Source organism: Vombatus ursinus, unplaced genomic scaffold, assembly GCF_900497805.2.
Source record: "Vombatus ursinus unplaced genomic scaffold, bare-nosed wombat genome assembly UNPS02014784.1, whole genome shotgun sequence".
NCBI classification, from domain to species: Eukaryota; Metazoa; Chordata; class Mammalia; order Diprotodontia; family Vombatidae; genus Vombatus; species Vombatus ursinus.
This window is the reverse complement of record NW_020954562.1, coordinates 20,323,003-20,343,070: the sequence shown is the minus strand read 5'-3', so window position 1 is coordinate 20,343,070 and position 20,068 is coordinate 20,323,003. Positions and strand designations below refer to the sequence as shown.

Genomic DNA, 20,068 nt, shown 5'->3' with positions numbered 1-20,068 from the left:
ATTTAGTATTTTATTTTCCCCCAGTTTCATGTAAAAACAATTTTTAACATTTGTTTTTATAATGTTGAGTTCCAAATTCTCTCCCTTCCTCCCTTCCCACCCCACCTCATTGATAAGTCAAGCAATTCAATATAGGTTATACATGTGTAGTCACGCAAAACATACAAACCAAGAAAAATAAAGAAACTTTTAAAAAGTATGCTTCAATCAATATTCAGACACAATCATCTTTTCTCTGGGGTTGGATAGCATTTTTCATCATATGTGCTTCAGAGTTATCTCGGATAGTTGTATTGCTGAAAATAACTAAGTCATACACAGCTGATAATCTTATAATATTGCTGTTACTTTGTACACAATACATTTCACTTTGCATCAGCCCATTCATGTCTTTCCAGGTTTTGCTGAGAGCATCCTGCACATCATTTCTTATAGTACAATAGTATTCCATCATAATCACATACCATGACTTGTTCAGTCATTCCCAAATTGATGGGCTTTCCCTCAATTTCTAATTCTTAACTCTTAGAAAAGAGCTGCTATAAATATTTTTATACATATAGGTCATTTTCCTTTTTTTTATCCCTTTTGGGATACAGATCTAGTAGTGGTACTGCTAGGTCCAAAGGTATGCCTGGTTTTATAGCCCTTTGGGCATAGTTCCAAATTGCTCTACAAAATAGTTGAATCATTTCACAACTCCAACAGTAGTGCATTAAAGTCTCATTGTTCCCACATCCCCTCCAAAATTTGTCATTTATCTTTTCTTTCCTATTAACCAATCTAATCGGTATGAGGTAGCACCTCAGAATTATTTTAATTTGCATTTCTTCAATCAATAGTGAGTTAGAGTATTTTTTCATGTGGCTATAGATAGCCTTGATCACTTCATCTGAAAACTGATCATATCTTTTGATCATTTATCAATAGGGGAATGGCTCTTATTTTTTTATAAATTTGGCTCAGTTCTCTATATGCTTGAGAAATGAGGCTTTATCAGAGAAACTTGCTTCAAAATTTTTTTCACAGTTACTATTGCTAACTGTATTTCCCTACATCTTATCCCCTCATTTATTCTATTCTCTCTCTCCTTTCACCCTGTCCCTCCCCCAAAAGTGTTTTGCTTCTGACTACTCCCTCTCCCAATCTGTCCTCCCTTCTATCACATACCCCCCTTTCTTTTATCCCCCTTCCCTTCCTACTTTCCTGTAGGGTAAGATAGATTTCTACACCTGACTGAGTGTGTATGTTATTTCCTCTTTGAGTCAATTCTGATGAGAGTAAGTTTCACTCACTGCCCTTCACCTTCCCCCCTCTTTCCCTCCACTGTAAAAGCTTTTTCTTGCCCCTTTTATGTGAGATAATTTACCCCAATCTACCTCTAACCCTCTCTTTCTCCTAGTACATTCCTCTCTCACCCCTTAATTTTATTTTTATATATCATCCCCTCATATTCAATTCATATCTGTTCCTCTGTCTATTTATACTCTTCAAACTACCCTAATAATAAGAAAGGTCTTATGAGTTAAAAATACCATCTTCCCATGTAAGAATGTGAAGGTTAACCTTATTAAGTCTCTTATGATTTCTGTTTCCTGTTTACCTTTTTATGCTTTCTTGAGTCTTGTTTTTGAAAGTCAAATTTTCTATTCAACTCTGGTCTTTTCACCAAGAAAGTTTGAAAGTCCTCTATCTCACTGAGTATCCATTTTCCCCCCTGAAGGATTATACTCAGTTTTGTTGGGTAGGTGATTCTTGATTGTAATCCTAGCTCCTTTGCCCTCTAGAATCTTATATTCCAAGCCCTCTGATCCTTTAATGTAGAAGCTGCTAAATTTTGTGCTGCCTTGACTATGGCTCCATGATACTTGAATTTTTTTTCTTTCTGGCTGTTTGCAATATTTTCTTCTTGACCTGGGAAGTCTGGATTGGCTATAATATTCCTGGGAGTTTTCATTTTGGAATCTGCCTCAGGAGATGATGGGAGGATTTTTTCAATTTAATTTTTACCTTCTGCTTTTAGAATATCAGGGCAGTTTTCCTTGATAATTTCTTGAAAGATGATGGCTAGGCTCTTTTTTTAATCATGGCTTTCAGGAAGTCCAATAATTTTTAAAGGATCTCTCCTGGACCTATTTTCCAGGTCTGTTTTTTTCCAACGAAATATTTCACATTGTCTTCTATTTTTTCATTCTTTTGGTTTTATTTTATTTTATTTTTTTTTGTTTCTTGATTTCTTGTAAAGTCATTAGCTTCCATTTGCTCCATTCTAATTTTTAAGGAGTTATTTTCTTCAGTGAGATTTTGGAGCTCCTTTTCCATTTGGCCTATTCTGCTTTTTAAGGCAATTCTTCTCCTCGTTGGCTTTTTGGACCTCTTTCACTGTTTGACTTAGTCTGTTTTTATGTTGTTGTTTTCTTCAGTATTATTTTTGTCTCCTTTACCAAGCTGTTGACTCATTTTTCATGATTTTCTTGCATCATTTCTCTTCCCATTTTTTCCTCTACCTCTCTTACTTGATTTTCAAAATTCTTTTTGAGCCCTTACCTGACCTGAGACCAATTCATATTTTTCTTGGAGGCTTTAAATGTAGCTTTGACTTTTTTATCTTATTCTGAGTGTGTGTTTTGATCTTCCTTGTCACCCTAGTTACTTTCATTAGTCAGAGTTTTTTTTTTGTTGTTGTTGTTGTTTGCTCATTTTTCCAGCCTATTAGTTGAATTTTAAGTCTTTGTTAAAGTAGGGCTCTGCCTCCAGGGTGGAGGGTACGCTGTCCCAAGCTTCAGTAGTTTTGTGCAGCTGTTTTCAGAGATACTTCTAGGGACATGTAAGCTTTTAGTTCTTCCAAGGTGGTATGTACTAGGGCAGATCTGCACAACATGTGGCCCCAAGGTGCTTACAGATTGCTTGCTGCCCACAAAAAGATTTCCTCTACATACAAAGAATGTTTTCCTCTACATTTTTCACAAGCAGCAAGAAATCCTTTGGTGTGCTTCAAGTGGCCTGAGGGCTGTAAGCAGCCCCATGGCCACAGGTTGTGCAGGCCTGTTCTTGGCCTGTGCTCTGGTCTGTGAGCATTCATTAGAACTGTGAGGAGGGTCCCCCCTGCACTGTGGCTGCATGCTCTGCTGTGGTAGTGCTCCTTCTTACCCTGGGACTGCCACCCAGGACTGCGACTGGGATCTGAGTGTGGACAAAACAACTGAGTCCTGCCTCAGTGCTTGGTAAAAGACTCTGATAAGTTCCTTCTGACCAGTTTTTCAACCCTCTTACCATCTGTGGGCTGAGAGCTCCAGAAGCAGCTGCTGTCGCTGCTGCTGCCACTGCTGACTCAGTCACTCCCAAGGCCTGATCTTGGTTTGATGGAGCTGGGGCTGTCCTGGCATGGCCTGAGTTACACTGTGCTCCACTCTTGCCCAGGCGTGACAGGTCTTGCTGACCTTCCAAGTTGTCTTGGGCTGGAATTTTGCTTCAATCTGTCTTTTTGTGGCTTTTGCTGCTTTAAAATTTGTGTAGAGTCATTTTTAAAAGATATTTGGAGGAGTTTAGGGGAGAACTTAGGTGAGTTCCTGCCTTACTCCACCATCTTGGATCCACCTCTAAGATCAATCTTTACAGGCCATTCTTGCTATCTTTTATTTTTCTGCCTCTTGCAGCTTAGCTCCTTTGCTGGCTTCTTCAGTTCTGTCACTCTCTAACAAGGGAAGCCCATGGTTTTATTATCCAGGAGATTTTCTCTCAAATAGCCACTGACTTTATAATTCAAAACAGACCTCTGGGCCTGAATGCTTCTTTATAGCTTCAGTACATCCATGTATCTGTGAACTCATCCCTATTCCTTCCATTGGTGCATATCATCACTTACACATGCCTGACCATCCTTTATATGTTATCCTAACTAAATTCACAACAAAGAGTCCACTCACTTTACTGTGCTTTCTTCATTTTCTCTTGACATCTACGGATGCTAATGGAGCATTAAAGTTATCCAGTGGTTATTTCTTTCAATCACCCTTTTGGTAATACTCATTTTTAATATCTTAGAGATTTTAACGTCTCATTTCTCACACACAACAACACTGGAGAAATAATGAGGATCAAATGATATCAGACAGGTAAACTGCATGGCAAACCTTAAAGTGCTGCATAGATGCTAGCTGGCTGGTTGGTTGTTATCCTTTATGCTCGAAGAGGACCAAAATGACATCACTATGTTGGCCCACTTCAGCTGATCAGATTAGTAAGAGCTTGGAAGAGTTTACCATGGATCGGGATTTACCATACAAATATTTGGGTAGAGGTGTTTCTAAACGTGCACATCTCACGTTTCTTTTGAGCTACTATAATCCTGCTTTGCTCATAGAGCACAACACCTTCTTTGATGTAAGCACACCATGCTGAGAAGACCTGTGTCAGTGTCTTTTATGTCTCACAATTGATTCCAAAATTCTTCAGAGAGACCTTGAGAGTGTCCTTGCACTGCTTCTTCTGACCTCCATGTGAGTGCTTGCCTTGTGTGCGTTCTCCATAAAACAGTCTTTTAGGCAAATATAGGTTTGGCATTAGAAAACGCTACTTATTATATCATAGTCTCAATAACATTCATTTTCTACCAACTTGTCTTTTCTAGTCAGAGTCATCATTATGCTTTTCAAGAATATGGGCATAGGAACTGAATATGTGATTTCAGTGCTATAGGGATTTACATTGGGGAAGAACTTCTACCTATGCATGTGGGCACCTTTTCTGCAACTTATAATTTTGGATAGTTGCCTAGAGCTCTGAGAAGCTAAGCAACTTGTTACATAGCTACTATGTAGCAGGGGTTAGTATTGAACCTGGATCTTTTTGGCTACTAAGCCAACTCTCTGTTCACTACATTGCAATGCCTTTTTCTTTCAAGACATCATAAAGAATTTTGACATAGGTATGGGAAAGTCTTTAAAGGAGTATTTTATTCTACTATATATATTTTTGTAGTCAACAAATAATAAACAATGGATTATTGCCATGTTTAAATCAACTGAGTGATGGAAAATATTTTTTTTTTCAGGACATATTTCCTGATTCTTTATTGTAAGTGGTACTTCCACTATCTATTCACTACATTAATTAGGGTCAGGATTATAATGTTTTAAAATATTAGTGGAAACAGCATTTTAAAATGTGCCTTTTCCCCCATTTTATTCTATATCATGTTGGTTACCCGTAGCTAGCACACAGACAAGTCTGCTATGTTGTCGTTGTTGTTTGTCTTGAATCATATCTGACTTCAAAAAAATCTGTATGTTCTATTATGAAGCAGCTAAAGGTTTTTTTTTTTACTACTTCAAAACATTTTTTTAAAAATTGTTTTATTTATTTGTTTTTAATTTTCAACATTGACTTCTATAAGATTTTGAGTTCTAAATTGTCTTCCCCTCCTTGTGCTTCCCTTTCCCCAATATGGCATGCAATCTGATATAAGCTTTACATGTACAATCACATTAAACATATTTCCATATTACTCATGTTGTAAAGAAGAATTAGAACTGAAAGGAGAAACCATGAGAAAGAAGAAACAAACAAAAAATAAATAAAAAGAAAATAATATGCTTCCATCTGCATTCAGATTCCGTGGTTCTTTCTCTGGATGTGGACAGCATTTTCAATCACAAGTCTTTAGAATTGGTCTTAGATCCTAAGTTGGTCATCGCACAATGTTGCTGTTACCGTGTTCAGTGTTCTCCTAGTTCTGTGCACTTCACTCCACATCGGTTCATGTCTTTCCAGGTTTTTCTGACGTCCACTTCTCATCATTTCTCATGGAACAATGGTATTCCACTATATTCATATACTACAACTTGTTCAATCATTCCTCAATTTATGGCATCCCCTCAATTTCCAATTCTTTGCCAACATAAAAAGAGCTGTTATAAATATTTTTGTACATGTGAGTTCCTTTCCCATTTTTATTACCTCTTTGAGATACAGATCTGGAAGTGTTACTGCCTTTGGGCATAGTTCCAAATTACTCTCCAGAATGGTTGGATCAGTTCACAACTTCACCAACAATGCATTAGTGTCCCAACATTGTCTCCAACATTGATCATTTTCCTGTTTTGTCATGTTAGCCAATCTGATAGGTGTGATGTGGTACCTCACAGTTGTTTTAAATTTCATTTCTCTAATCAATAGTGAGTTAGAACATTTTTTTCATATGATAATGGACAGTTTTAATTTTTTCGTCTGAAAACTGCCTGTTCATATCCTTTGACCATTTGTCACTTGGAGAATGACTTGTAGTCTTATAAATTTCACTAAGTTCTCTATATATTTTAGTAACGAGGCCTTTATCAAAGACACTGACTGTAAAAATTGTTTTCCAGTTTTCTGCTTCCCTTCTAATATTGGTTGCATTGGCTTTGTTTGTGTAAAACCTTTTCAATTTAATGTAATTAAAATGATCCATTTTGCATTTCATAATGTCCATTCTCCATAGATCTGACAGGTAAACTATTTCTTGCTATCTTGATTTGCTTATAATCTCACCCTTTATGTCTAAATCATATACTCATTTTGACATTATCTTGGTATGTGGTGTAAGATGGTGGTCTATTCCTAGTTTCTGTCATACTATTTTCCAGTTTTCCCAGTTTTTATTAAATAATGAGTTCTTGTCCCAGAAGCTGGGGTCCTTGTATTTATCAAATAGTAGATTACTATAGTCATTGATTACTGGGTCTTATGTACCTAACCTATTCCAGTGATCCACCATTCTTTTTCTTAGCCAATACCAAGTAGTTTTGATGATTGCTGCTTTATAATACAATTTTAGATTTGGTATGGCTAGGCCACCTTTCCTTGCATTTCTTTTCATTAGTTCCCTTGATATTGTGGACCTTTTGTTCTTCCAGATCAATCTTATTATTATTTTTTCTAGCTCTATAAAATAATTTTTTGGTAATTTAATTTGGCATTTGGTAATTTAATTGGTATGACATTAAATAAATGAATTAGCTTCGATAGAATTATCATTTTTATTATATTAGCTTGGCCTACCCATGAGCAACTGATATTTTTTCCAATTATTTAGATCTGATTTTATTTGTGTGAAAAAATGTTTTATAATTGTGTTCATAAAGTTTTTGAGTTTGTCTTGACAGGTAGATTCTGAAATATTTTATGTTGTCTATATTACTTTAAATGGAATTTCTCTTTCTATCTCTTGCTGCTGGGCTTTGTTAGTAATATATAGAAATGCTAATGATTTATGTGGATTTATTTTATATCTTGCAACTTTGCTGAAGTTGTTAATTATTTCAAGTAGTTTTTTAGTTGATTCTTTAGGATTCTCTAAGTATACCATCATATCATCTGTAAAGAGTGATAGCTTTGTTCCTTCATTGCCTATTCTAATTCCTTCAATTTCTTTTTCTTCTTACTGCTAAAGCTAACATTTCTAGTACAATATTGAATAATAGTGGTGATAATGAACATCCTTGTTTCAGTCCTGATCTTATCAGAAATGCTTCTAGCTTATCTCCATTACATACAATGATTACTGATGGTTTTCAGTAGATGCTACTTATCATTTTAAGGAAAACTCCATTGATTTCTGTTTTCTCTAGTGCTTTTAATAGGAATGGGTGCTGTATTTTGTCAAAAGCTTTTTCTGCATCTATTGAGATGATCATGTGATTTCTGTTCTTTTTGGTGTTGATACGATCAATTATTCTGATAGTTTTCCTAATATTGAACCAACTCTGCATTCCTGGTATAAATCCCACCTGGTGGAAAATGTTAATATAGAATATCTCTTGCAAAAGCCTACCTGTTCCCTTCTAATATACTCATTTAAGTGTGTATACACTCACATATGTGTTAAGATTATTCCCATAAGTTTTTTCAATTAATAAGCATTTATTTTCTCTCTACCTCTTCCTTACCCAACGGAAAAAAAGAAAAGCCAAAACTTTAGTAAAATATGCATAGTCAAGTAAAACAAACTCCCACATTGGTTTTGTCAAAAAGGTATGTCTTATTTTATATCTTGAGACCATCACCTCTTTGTCAGGAGGTGGATAGCATGCTTCATCATCGGTTCTCTGAAACTGTGATTGGTCACTGCATTGGTCAGAGTTCTTCAGTCTTTCAAGGTTGTTTGTCCTCACAATGTTATTATTGTAAAAATTGTTTTCCTGTATGTTGGTAATTATTAACCTTCTTTTAGTCATTTTTTCCTAATGAGATTTGACATTTTTTTCCTATTCCTTCAGCGTCTTTCCCTCCTTCATATATCTTGAAAATTTATTTTCTCAATGTTTTTGAAATTGTGTATTCTGTGGCATAGATCTCCTATTTGGATATTTGGTTTAGTCCAGCTTCATTTTTCATTTTTTTCTCCAATGACATTTCCACGAGCACTATAAACACATCTGGGAACTTAATGTTAAAATACAAATGTATTGACACAACTTTCTGATGAAAAACTAATTAAGATGTAAAATGGTTGAAAGATAGAAAAGATCTGCCAAGATGTTTATGATAAACTTTAACCATTAAGCACAGGGAATTTCCCCAGTTATAATTTATTGATGTTACAATAAAGATATTATGCTAGTTTGTGACACAGCTATCCAGGACCCGTTTGCCTTTATCCAGGACATGACACACTTGAGTTTGACCCAGCAGCCAGTCAGCTCTGCCAAGACTGCAAACTGACATGAGAGTTTCCTGACCTTTGGTGCTAACATCATTTTATACTCAGGAGTAAATAAATGAAACAGATAAAAAAAACCCCAACAAACTCAATTTCAAGAAAGCAACTCTAAGTATATTTGAATTAACCAATGATGAGTAAGTTAAGTAAGGATGTGCATAGCAGTTGGTAAAAATTTCTTTGGTGCTCATTGGATTTATTGGTCACTTTAGCTATTTCTGTCTTAGTGTCTCCCTCTAGAAGAATGTGCTTTTAATATGACAAAGAAGGAAAATGTTGGATGATGGAGGGGATGGGAGAAAACTGGGACACTAATGCATTGGTGGTGTGAACTGATCCGACCATTCTGGATAGCAATTTGTAACTATGCCCAAAGGGCTATAAAACTGTGCATACCCTTTGATCCAGTAATATCACAGCTAGATCTATATTCTCAAGACATCAAAAAAAAAGAGGGGGGAGGGAAGGTCCTATTTGTACAAAAATATTTATAGTAGCTCTTTTTGTGTTGGCTAAGAATTGGAAATTAAAGGGATGACAATCAATTGGGGAATGGCTGAACAAACTGTGGTGTATTATTGTGATAGAATATTGTTGTGCTATAAAGAATGACAAGCAAGATGATTTCAGAAAAACCAGACATGGATGATGCAAAGTGAAGTGAACAGAGCCAGGAGAATGTTGTATACAGAAACAGCAATATCGTATGATAAAGAACTATGAATGACTTAGCTATTCTCAGCAATACAATGATCCAAGACAATCCCAAAGGACTAATGATGTATATAAAGGACAGTATGCTTATACTGTCCACTTCCAGAGGAAGAACTGATAGTTTGAATACAGACTGAAACATGCTATTTTTCACTTTCTTTCATTATTTTTCTTTTATTTGAGTCTTCTTGTACAAAATGACTAAAATAGAAATATTTACTATAATAAATTTACTATTTATTATAGTAAATATAGAAATATATTTACTAATATATTAGTATATTCTACTAATATAGAAATATATGAAATACATGATTTCATATATACAGCTAATATCTGATTGTTGTCTCAGGGAGGGGGAGGGGAGGAAGGGAGGGAAGGGGTGAGTGATGCAATTTCGAATGCAAAACTTTAAAAAAATGTTAAAAATTGTTTTAATATGTAATTGGGGAAAATAAAATATACTACATTTGAAAAACAAAGGGCCTTGTTTGACTAGACAGGCTTATAATTCCATAATTGTTTATTGTGAGTCTGTCTCCTCTCTCCCCCATCCTTGGGTGATATGCCTTCCACTCATGTTAGAACTTCCCACTGTGTATTGATATTTGATAAGGTACCTCCTTTCTCTTCTCACTTGTCTTTATGTCACATATCCTCCTCCGATGCAGCATGGCTGGGTTATTCTAATTACCCTGGGACTATTTTGAAACCAGATCTTCATAACGGAAAGAACGATGAGAGAAATAGCAGTTAGCTGCTCTAGGTCCAGGTGTCCATCCTCCCCTGCCATCCCCCCAAAAGGAGGGTATTTGTAGTCCTCATTCCACAAGTAAAAGTTAATGCAAGCTCACTACCACCAAGAATGATTCCTTGCACCAAGCTATCTTCTGAGCTAGGGAATCCTTGAATTTTTTTTCTCCACAGCACCAGAACTGGTTTCAGAATATAGATGAACCTGAGACCACAGCTTTGTTTAAATAGGAACACTTGGCCATTTGGTGCAGTGGAACTGGAGGCAGGAGGACATGGGCTCAAATCTTGTCTCTGACATTAACTAGCTGTAGCACCCTGAGAAAGTCACTTAATGTCTGTTTGCTTCATTTTTCTTATCTGTAAATTGGGGATTTCTAATATTACCTACCTGACAGGGCCTTGAGAGGATCAAATGAGATATTGTATTATTAGTAGTAATTATTATTATAATTATACAATAATTATAATTATATAATAATTATTAGTAGTAATACTATCACACTAACATTTATAGAGTTGTTTAAGGTTTGCAAAGTACTTTACAATATTATATCCTTTTTTCCCTCCCAATAACACTGGGAGGTAAGTGCTATTATTATTTCCATTTTATAGATGAGGAAATTGAGTCAGACTGACATTAAGAGACTTATCTAGAGTCATACAGCTATAAAATGTCTGAAGATGGATTTGAACCCAGGTCTTTCTGGGTCCAGTGCTCTATCCACTGTGAGACCTAGCTGTCTCTTCAAAGTTGTCTAGACATGATACTAGCTATCTTAAGTGCTTGTTGTGTGAATAGGTAAACAGACTAAGAAAGTGAGGGGACAGGTGAGAGGCTAGTCTCTGACTTTTTTTTTTTCTTACGAAAAAGGCTAGTGGCTAGTCTCTGACATTTTACATCTAACTGATATTCTCACAGCTTTCACCCACTCTGAATCTTTTCTCAGTCTCAGAGCCATTAAGAAGTTTCTACTTCACTCTGTCTTCAGCAGCCCTCCCTGGTAACCTCATTTAGGCCTTTTACCACTTGCTTGCAACTTATGAGAAAGAAGGAGTTTATTCATCTTGTGAGTATTTAATCTTTGGTTTTTGAAAACTGCTTTCTCACTCTGACTTTTTTCCCCCACAGGGAAAAGATATGTTCCTTTGTTCTAGATAGCCCTCAAAGTGGGCCAAAAAGGGAAAAGGACAGACTGTGGAGTCAGAACATCTGAATTTCAATCCTGCCCCTGACATATGATCTGGGTCAAGTTGAAGCCACCCTAGGCCTCAGTTTCCTTCTCTGCAAAATGAAGAGTTTGCATTTAAATGCCTTCAGAGGCCCCTTTCTGTTCTAAATCCATAATCGATTATGCCTGGAAGAAGAAACATTATGGAAATATGTCAGAATTGCATCTGCAGAGCCTTATCTACCCTGTGATGGTATTTTTTCAGTAAGGATAACATTTTGTCTGACAGCCAAATTTACTAACTTGCTCAAATCTCTCCCCTGCTTCTACTGAATGATTTCTGTTTATTTGTTTGTTCCCCCTTCTACCATCTAGAAAAGTCTATTGAACTTTCCAGCCTGGCCTCTGCCAGGCTTACTTTTAATTCTTAAAGGGGTCATGCTCTTTTTATTTAAAAAAAAAGTTAAAAACACAATTGAAAATCATTGAATAATTTTTTCCATTGGTGAAATTGAATGATTGCCTCACTCCAGTGATGAAATACAGTGTTTTTGTAAGTGCACTTTAAGAGATTCTGAAGCAAAAAAAGGGAGGAGGGGCAGAGGGTACTAAAATTAAGGGGTGTAAAAAATCTGCTATTCACAATGTGTGATTATTTAATCTCACTGCCAAAACTTATAGGAACTTGCTAGTCTGATTGCTGTAAAAATTGGAATCCATCGTCTTCCTCCTTCCATTTGGCAAACAGACTAGAAAGAGAAGTTTATACAGGCTAAAGTAATACTTAGCCTTCTTGCCAAATTTGTTGGAATTTTACCACTTACAAGCTGATTATTTTATTTTCCTATGTATTCTTCAATTCTTCTTATCCCTTTTATAATTGTTCTAAAATACAAGGAATGATTAGGCATATGTTCACTATGTTAATCTTAAGGATTTTTATTTATTCTTTCATCCTCCAGTTATTATAAACTATTTAAAAAAAAGATCCTAATATCCTCCTGATTTAGTTCCTATTTGCCACAGAATCTCAAGAAACGAGACTGGAAGAGACCCCAGGTTAACAAGCTATTGCTTCTGTGCTGAGACCTGCTAACTCTCCAAACCAATCACTGACCTACTCTTGAAAGTCTCCAATCAGAAACATCCCACAACTTCTCCATGTGAACTCTCCCGGTGCCTAAGTGCACACTCTCAAATGCCTTTTCCCTGCTCATATACAGCTCTGCAGCTCACTGTTCCATGGTTTGTTCATTTTCTCTGACCTCTTTCTCCAGTCTGGGTCTTGTCTCCCCACTTACAGTTGTACCTTTTTTTCTCTTCCCCAGGACTAAAGTGGGGGGAAGAAGAGTAAGTCTTTAAAGTGGCGGGATGATGAGGAGAGCAGAGCAATTTTGGCAGTCTTGGTGCTTCTTAATTCCGGGACTTCATCACCAGGTGGGTATGGCTGAGGGAGCTGGGTGACATTTCTGACCTAACAATTCACTTATTCCCCTGCAAATGCTTTAATAAGACAGAGAAAATAATTTTGATACCTTTAATTTTGCTTGTTGAGATTTCTCCAGCTATTTGTTAGCAGGTCACTAGAGGGCTCTCAGGAGTTAGGAATAGGTGGAATGTGCTTTCAAATAAAACCTAGTCCATCCCCTGGGGCTTTTTTTGTTTCACAATTCAAAAAAGACGTTTTGTATTTTAAAATATATGTATTAAGAAAAAAAAGATAAATGAGGTTCGTAAGAGTGTATCGCTGCCTAGTTTATACATATATAACCAATTAGTAAATTTTCTAAGGAGTTTTTGCGCTAGATTGAAATATTAGAAATGTGGATTACTTTTGTCCATGAAATGTGCTCTACTTACATACTTCAGCCTTTAGAAAGTTCTTTGCATTAGTGTCAGGGACTTCCACTTTCCTAGAGCAAAGCATGGGACCAGCTGCATAGGTAAGGCTGCTTATCACTTTTTTTTTCTAATGGAAAGAAAATTAGACCAATGTTCCCTTTTATTTTTTTTTAATTACTTTTGGAGGACAGGAAAAGAATAATAGTAGTAATAATAATAATAATATATTTTAAAAAGCAGCTGAGTTTTTGTGTGACTGAATAGGAGAAATATGTAACTAATTATAGAAGGCATCAGTATGTGACTTGACTGTACTAAGCTCTTTTAATGTAAGGTAATGAAGAAAATGTCAAGAAATCTCTGTCCGAGCAGATGAAGATTGATTGCATGCTTCTGGAAATCTAAATGTTTATATTTGAAGCTGCTACAAACCTAATTAATACAAAAATATTTAATGCAGATGTGTCACAGCAGCACATTAGAAAAAAACCCACAAACATTAAAGAAACTGTCCATTACTTGTGTCATATATTTTCTGGAACCCAAAAGAGAAATGCTTGACAGGCACATTCAGTACAAAAATAAATGATTCTGGTTTGGCAGTGGCACTCTGCTCTTTGATGTGGGTATTCTATTTTAACTTGGATTTGGGAACTGCTTTGTCATATCTTCACTTGAATCTTGGGTTTTTCATTTGTTTTCTTCTCAATTTTGTTTTTTTTTAACAATTAGTGGGTATATTTATGAAAGGAAAAGAGTGTCAATTTCATCTCCTTCACTGTGGTAGGGGAGGAACTGGAGTGGTTTGAGCTGGTGACTCAGTTAATTCTGTTTCCATTCATTCTCAGAAACAAATCACATTTCCCTTGGGGAGGCTGATAAGAATCCAGAAGCTTGTTGTGGCCAAGTGTCACAGTCATTAAAACATTCCCAGCCCCGTCATCAACCCTTTCCTTCCGCCACTACTCATTGGAGACTACTTAGGAATCAAAGAAGGGGGTCTGCTGAATGCTGGAAAGCATGTATCATCCCAGCTGGAGCAGTCTGCAGACTTTAAAGTCTCTTCACCATGTGGATGCACCAGAGAAATGACCTGCCCAGACAAGCCAGGCCAACTGATAAACTGGTTTGTCTGCTCCTTGTGCATCCCGAGGGTGCTGAGGCTTTGGAGTAGCAGACGCCCAAGGACCAGGAGAAATCTGTTGCTAGGGACTGCCTGTGCTCTCTACCTGGGCTTCCTGGTGAGCCAAGTTGGGCATGTGTCACCCCAGCATCGAAGGGCACCAGAAAAGGGGCCACACTGGAACCTGGATGCTGCTGGGACACCCTTTCAGGAGCTGCCCTTGGATGGCACACTGGCACCTCCTTATAGCCAAGGAAATGGGACCACCCTGCAACCCAATGTGGTCTACATCACCCTGCGCTCCAAGAGGAGCAAACCTGCTAACATTCGAGGTACAGTGAAGCCCAAACGCAGGAAAAAGTATGCCCTGGTCGCCTTAACCCAGAGACAGGAGATGTGGACTAAACCATCCATCCGCTCCCATGGGCTGGCAGTGACAGCAGATGCTGATGTCCCTGGGAATCCCCACAAGAACCAGGTGGACAGGGGCTGGGGGCATCCCTGGAGACTGGTCCAGGGACCAGCCCTCCAATTGCCTAGAACTGTGGAGAGCAACATTAGGATATATAGTGAGAGTGCCCCCTCATGGCTGAGCAAAGAAGACATCCGTGGGATGCGTTTGTTGGCGGACAGTGCCATTGGAGACATCCAAAAATTACCTTCTCAGACTGGGGCCCGCTTGTTGGTGCTGGAGGGGAACTCGAAGAACAAATGGCCTTCTTGTGGTACCAGTCCTTGTGGTTTGCTCAAGAGACCCTTGGACATGAGTGAAGTGTTTGCTTTCCACCTGGACCGTATCTTGGGCCTCAATAGAACCCTGCCATCTGTGAGCAGGAAGTCTGAGTTCATTCAAGGTAACATTTCTCTCCCTTTGCAGCTTCTGTGGACTCTTGGATAGATTTTTCTCCTCTTTCTTTCTCTTTATTTTTCTGAATGGTCTTCCCCACTCATATTTCTCTGTTGGCCAGCAGCAACATCAGCAGAATTTCTTTCCATAGAGTTAGCATTTATTAATTAATATCTGAGTAAGCTATGGGAGTTTTCGAGAAGTTTGGTTTTGGGGGAAAAATGAACTCATTGGCTAATTGAGCACCCCTAGAGATCTCAGTCTACTTCCTAGTGGCTTATTAAAGCTTATTATATCCAATGGTAATTTGGGAGGAGAGGGGCCTGGAAGGGAAGAGTTGGTGCCTGCCCTAATCAAAAACCTAGGGGCAGAGTTTATGGTTTTTAAGTATATTAAGGATTATTGAATACCTTTACTAAAGACAGAATGGAAGAGAATTAAGTTCAACCTACATTGCCCTGGAGTTGAGCAAAATACAAAAACAAATTTGCTGGCAAGCAGAGTTGTTAACAGACTAAACCATTAAAGAACTTGAGCAAATCCATGTTAAATCCCTTCAGTCTTTCCAAGATGTCATTTTTCTGGTGTGGGCACTACCTTCACAGGCGCCAAGAAGAATTCCTCCACAGTTTAATAGTCAGTGTTAGAGAGTTGCTGTGGCTGATGAATTCATTTGCTTGAGACCGACCTAGTCATGAACTCCAAAATTAGTGAGGGTAGGCTAGTACATGAGACCTTTCCAATCAATGGCTCCTGCCGGAACTTTTTAAATATGGTCTCAGATTTGAAGCTAGAAGCAGCCTTAGAACCATATAATCTCATTCTACATGTGAGCAAATTGAGGCCTGAGAAGGTGAAACGATTTGCCCAAGGTCCCTCAGGTTGTGTAAGATGTGAGATTTGAACCCATGTTCTGGGACTCCAGAGCTAGTGCTCTTTCCACTTAGCTATACTGTGCTCCATTGGTGCAAATCTTTCAAGAACCAGGGTCACCTCTAAATCACATTGCAGGAAGATGCTAGTGTAGAGTAGCTGGAAAGGCCATTGGCACTCCTGGGAATCCAGTCCCTGAGACTTACTCAGGATGGGCCCTTTATTGCAATGTCTTTTTTTCTACATATATGGATATTTTCAAAACCCCTCCATCCACATTGTTTCATTCGATCTTCATTGTCCTATGAGGTAGTAGCCTTTAAAAATAGGGTAGTTTTCCTTCTTGGACGACTTAAATATAGTTAAAAAGCAAGAGAATGAATTAGTTTTCCTTTCAAAGTCCCTTTCATGGGGCAACTAGGTGGCACAGTGGATAGAGCACCGGCCCTGGATTCAGGAGGACCTGGGTTCAAATCTGACCTCAGAAGCATAACACTTACTAGCTGCATAACACACAGACCCTGGGCAAGTCACTTAACTCCATTGCCTAGTCAAAAAACAAAACAAACTATCAAAGTCCCTTTCATTACTGATTCTAGAATTGTAAATTTTTTGGAGGTGGGCTGACTACCATTTGGCACAATCCAGGAAGGGCCCAATCACTGCATATGGAGAAAGCTCTAGGTAAGAGCACTGTGTCACTGCCATACCAGGCCAGGGGATATAATCAGACCACAAATCTCATCCATGAAGTGATTCCAAAATGCTGATTCAAATTAGGATGCTTCTGGTCAACTTTTTCATTATTTTTACTTTTTTGTACAATACTGCACTCAGGGAGTTTACACTGAGCTTAGATTGAGTTAGAATATTCAAAAGACCCTAGAACAGGTAGGAGTAAGTCAGAACTGGGTCCATACCCCCCTTCCTTTAGCCACTTCCCTTCCACTTGAGGTTCTGGTACACTTGGGGGAGATTCCCAGAGGTTCAGGAATGGAGTAGATTTTTAATTGTTGTGATGATGGGTTCCAGAACTTAACTGTTAATGTGGAAAGCCTTTGGGCTAAGTAGCTTGGATTCAAAATAGACACCCTCTGAGTTGGCTGTGAGTTACTCAGAAAAGTTTGGAGTTCTCTGACCACCTTGATTCAGGTCAGTGTACTCTAGAGTTATGCGTCCATACCCTGGTCTCCTGACAAATGGGTTTGGTTCAACAAACAAAGTAATAAAAAGCATTGGGATATTTGGGCTCGCTCACCTTGGAACCCAACATTACTTTTTGCTGTTAAAGCTGAATAAGGATGCTCTTACTGTTCTCAATGCCATTCATTCTACAAAGGAGGGAAACCTATCATACCAAGCAAGGACAAAGGCAAGCTCATGGTAATAGACTGAAAAGTGCCTATTAGCTTTTTCGTTTGGCTAAAAATTCAGTCAATCAGTGAATCAACAAGCATTTATGGGGGCAGCTATGTGGCACAATTGATAGATCATTGGCTCTGAGGTCAGGAGGAATCCAGCCTCAGAATCCTATTAGCTGTGTGACCCTGGGCAAGTCACTTAACCCTGATTACCCACCCCTCCCCCCAAAAAAAACTTAAGTTTTTTTTTTTTTATTAAACAATTATTATGTGTCAGGCTGTATTAAGCACTGTGGATACAAAAAAAACCATAAAGAGTTCCTACTTTCAAGGAGCTTATTAGAATATAAGCTCTCAAGAAGCTTATATTCTAATGGGTGAAACATCATATACACACATTATTACATACCAGATGAATCCCAAGAAGCTTTCCAGTAAACTTTTGAAGTGAAGACTTGAGCAGCTGAGGGGACTAGGAAATGGCTTCTGGAGAAGGTGGCACTTAAGTTGAGTGTTAAAGGAAGTTATAGATTCTATGAGTCTGAGATGAGGAGGGAGAGCATTCTAGGCATGAGGGATAGTCAGAGCAAAGTCCTGGAGGTGGGAAATGGAGCATGTGTGTGAGGACCAGAAAGTAGGCTAATATTGCTGGATTATAAATTTCATAGAGGGGAGTAATGTATTCAAATTGGAAAGAGGCCATGTTGTAAAGAGCTTTAAATGACAAACACAGGAGTTTATTTTTGGTCCTAGAGATAATTAGGAGCCATTTTCTGAATTGCAGGTGGTGTCAGAAAGGTGACATGTTTAGAGAAATCACTTAGGCAGCTTGGTAGCACAGGGATTGGGGTAGGGAGATACTTGTGGCTGGGAGTCCAATAAAAAAGTTTATTTTAATGTACCAGATGGATGATGATGATGGCCTGAAATAGAGCAATAGCTGAGGGAGTATAGAAAAGGGGACATAAGATGAAAGATGTTGTAGAGAAAGAAATTCCATGATCTGGCAATTGATTGGCTATGCAGCTTGAAAAAAAATTAAATGGGGAGTCAAGGAAACATTAAGGCTGTAAGTCTAGGTGACTGAAATGAGGAGATTTTTTAAGGAGAAACAGGGAAGATTGGGAGAAGAGGAGTTTTGAGGGGAAAGATAAGTTGTGTTTTAGACAAACAGAATTTGAGGCAGCCCATTTGAAATATCCAACTGGCAATTTGTGGTGGGCAGCTAGAACTCAAGAGCTGGAAATATAGTTCTCTGAGTCCTCAGTACAAAGATGAAAATCAGGTGCTATGTGAGTTGATGAGCTCAACAAGAGCAGTTTTAGAGAGAAGAGAAGAGGTCCCAGGACAGACCTTTGGGCAATACTCACAGAGAGCATGATATGGATGATTGTCCAGTAAAAGGAAACTAGGATGGAATGATCAAACAGGTAGGAGGAGAACTGGGGGAGCACAGTGACATGAAAATCCAGAGGAGAGATTATCCAGGAGGAAGGCTGGTTGACAGTATCAAAAGTTGCAGAAAAGGGCAAGCAAGATTGGAATTAATGAAAAGTCATTTGATCTGATGGTGGAAAGATCAGTGGTAACTTTATAGAAAGCTGTTTCAGTTGAGCAATGATGTCAGAAGTCAGACTGCAAAAGATTATGATGAGATGAGAAGAGAGGGAGTAAAGGCAGGGTTTTTGGTTGGGATTTGGCTGAGAAAGGGAGAATAGTTTGGGAGATGGTAGGATTTAAAGAATTTTTTTTAAGAATTTGGAAACTTGAACATGTCTGTAGCCATCGAGGAAAGAACTGGTAAATAGAGAGGGAAAGAATGAAGATAATGGAGAAAGGGTGAGGATTATGGGACCAGATTTTTAGAGGGAGTGTGAACAGAGGTGGATGTGGAAGGATTGGCCTCAGTGAAGAGACTGGCCTTCTCTTCATCAAAGACAGGAGAATGGGGCAAGAATGGGAGATGATGACGAGGGCCAGTGTAATGTAGAGATGGGAAGAAGAAAATCCTTAGTCCCAGGGAGGTTTGAAGACTTACCCATGGTTTACACAGTAATAGGCTTCAGAGGTAGAATTCAAAACCAGGCCTTCTGACTCCAGAGCCATTGCTTTTCCCATCATCCCCTGCTGCCTCCCTACTAAACTTTAGAGTACAATATGTGTGAGCTCTTCTTATTACATTATATTATTATCTTATTATTATATCTCTTATTTCATATCTCTTCTTATTATCTTATTATAAGAATATTATTATATTCTTCTTTTATTCCTATCTTTTGGATGGTAATTCTTTTTCTTCAATTACCTCCACAAAAGTCATTACATGCCTCATTTTCACATGGATGTAACTTGGGATTCTCAAAGACTATGCCAGCAGAGCAGAAGCTTTGGTCTGCCCTACAAACCTGTCAACGCTTCATATACAGCCTGGATGACAGGCAGGTAGTCTTTCCTTCAGGGGAAAACCCAGCTAATTGTGGAGAAGTGCATCACCTGCAGGAGATGCACTTTTTGGGCCACAGCCATGAAGTAGAATGTGGAGCTTGGTTTAGTGGAGGAAACAAGCCATCAAGACTGTAGATCTGTTAAGCATTTAGATTATAAAGATGACAGGCAGCTAGGTGGTTCAGTGGATAGAATGCTTGTCCTCAAATCAGGAACTTTTTAGACCAAATCTAGCCT

The 20,068-nt window shown here is 38.1% G+C and overlaps 1 protein-coding gene across 3 annotated transcripts in view; it reads left to right on the top strand.

The window, feature by feature from the left end:
* The first annotated feature begins 12,524 nt into the window (after positions 1-12,524).
* The window catches only part of GASK1B (golgi associated kinase 1B), a 46,840-nt gene continuing 39,296 nt past the window's right edge, over positions 12,525-20,068 (top strand). Inside the window, exons 1-3 of one of the 3 annotated variants that reach the window (XM_027866794.1) lie at positions 12,525-12,585; positions 12,669-12,777; positions 14,031-15,159. In XM_027866794.1, the coding sequence (XP_027722595.1) occupies positions 14,271-15,159 (889 nt within the window). In that variant the 5' untranslated portion in view covers positions 12,525-12,585; positions 12,669-12,777; positions 14,031-14,270. Of the gene's footprint in view, positions 12,778-13,224; positions 13,284-14,030; positions 15,160-20,068 lie in introns of those variants that run through there. The other 2 variants (XM_027866795.1, XM_027866796.1) reach the window with 2 other exon arrangements.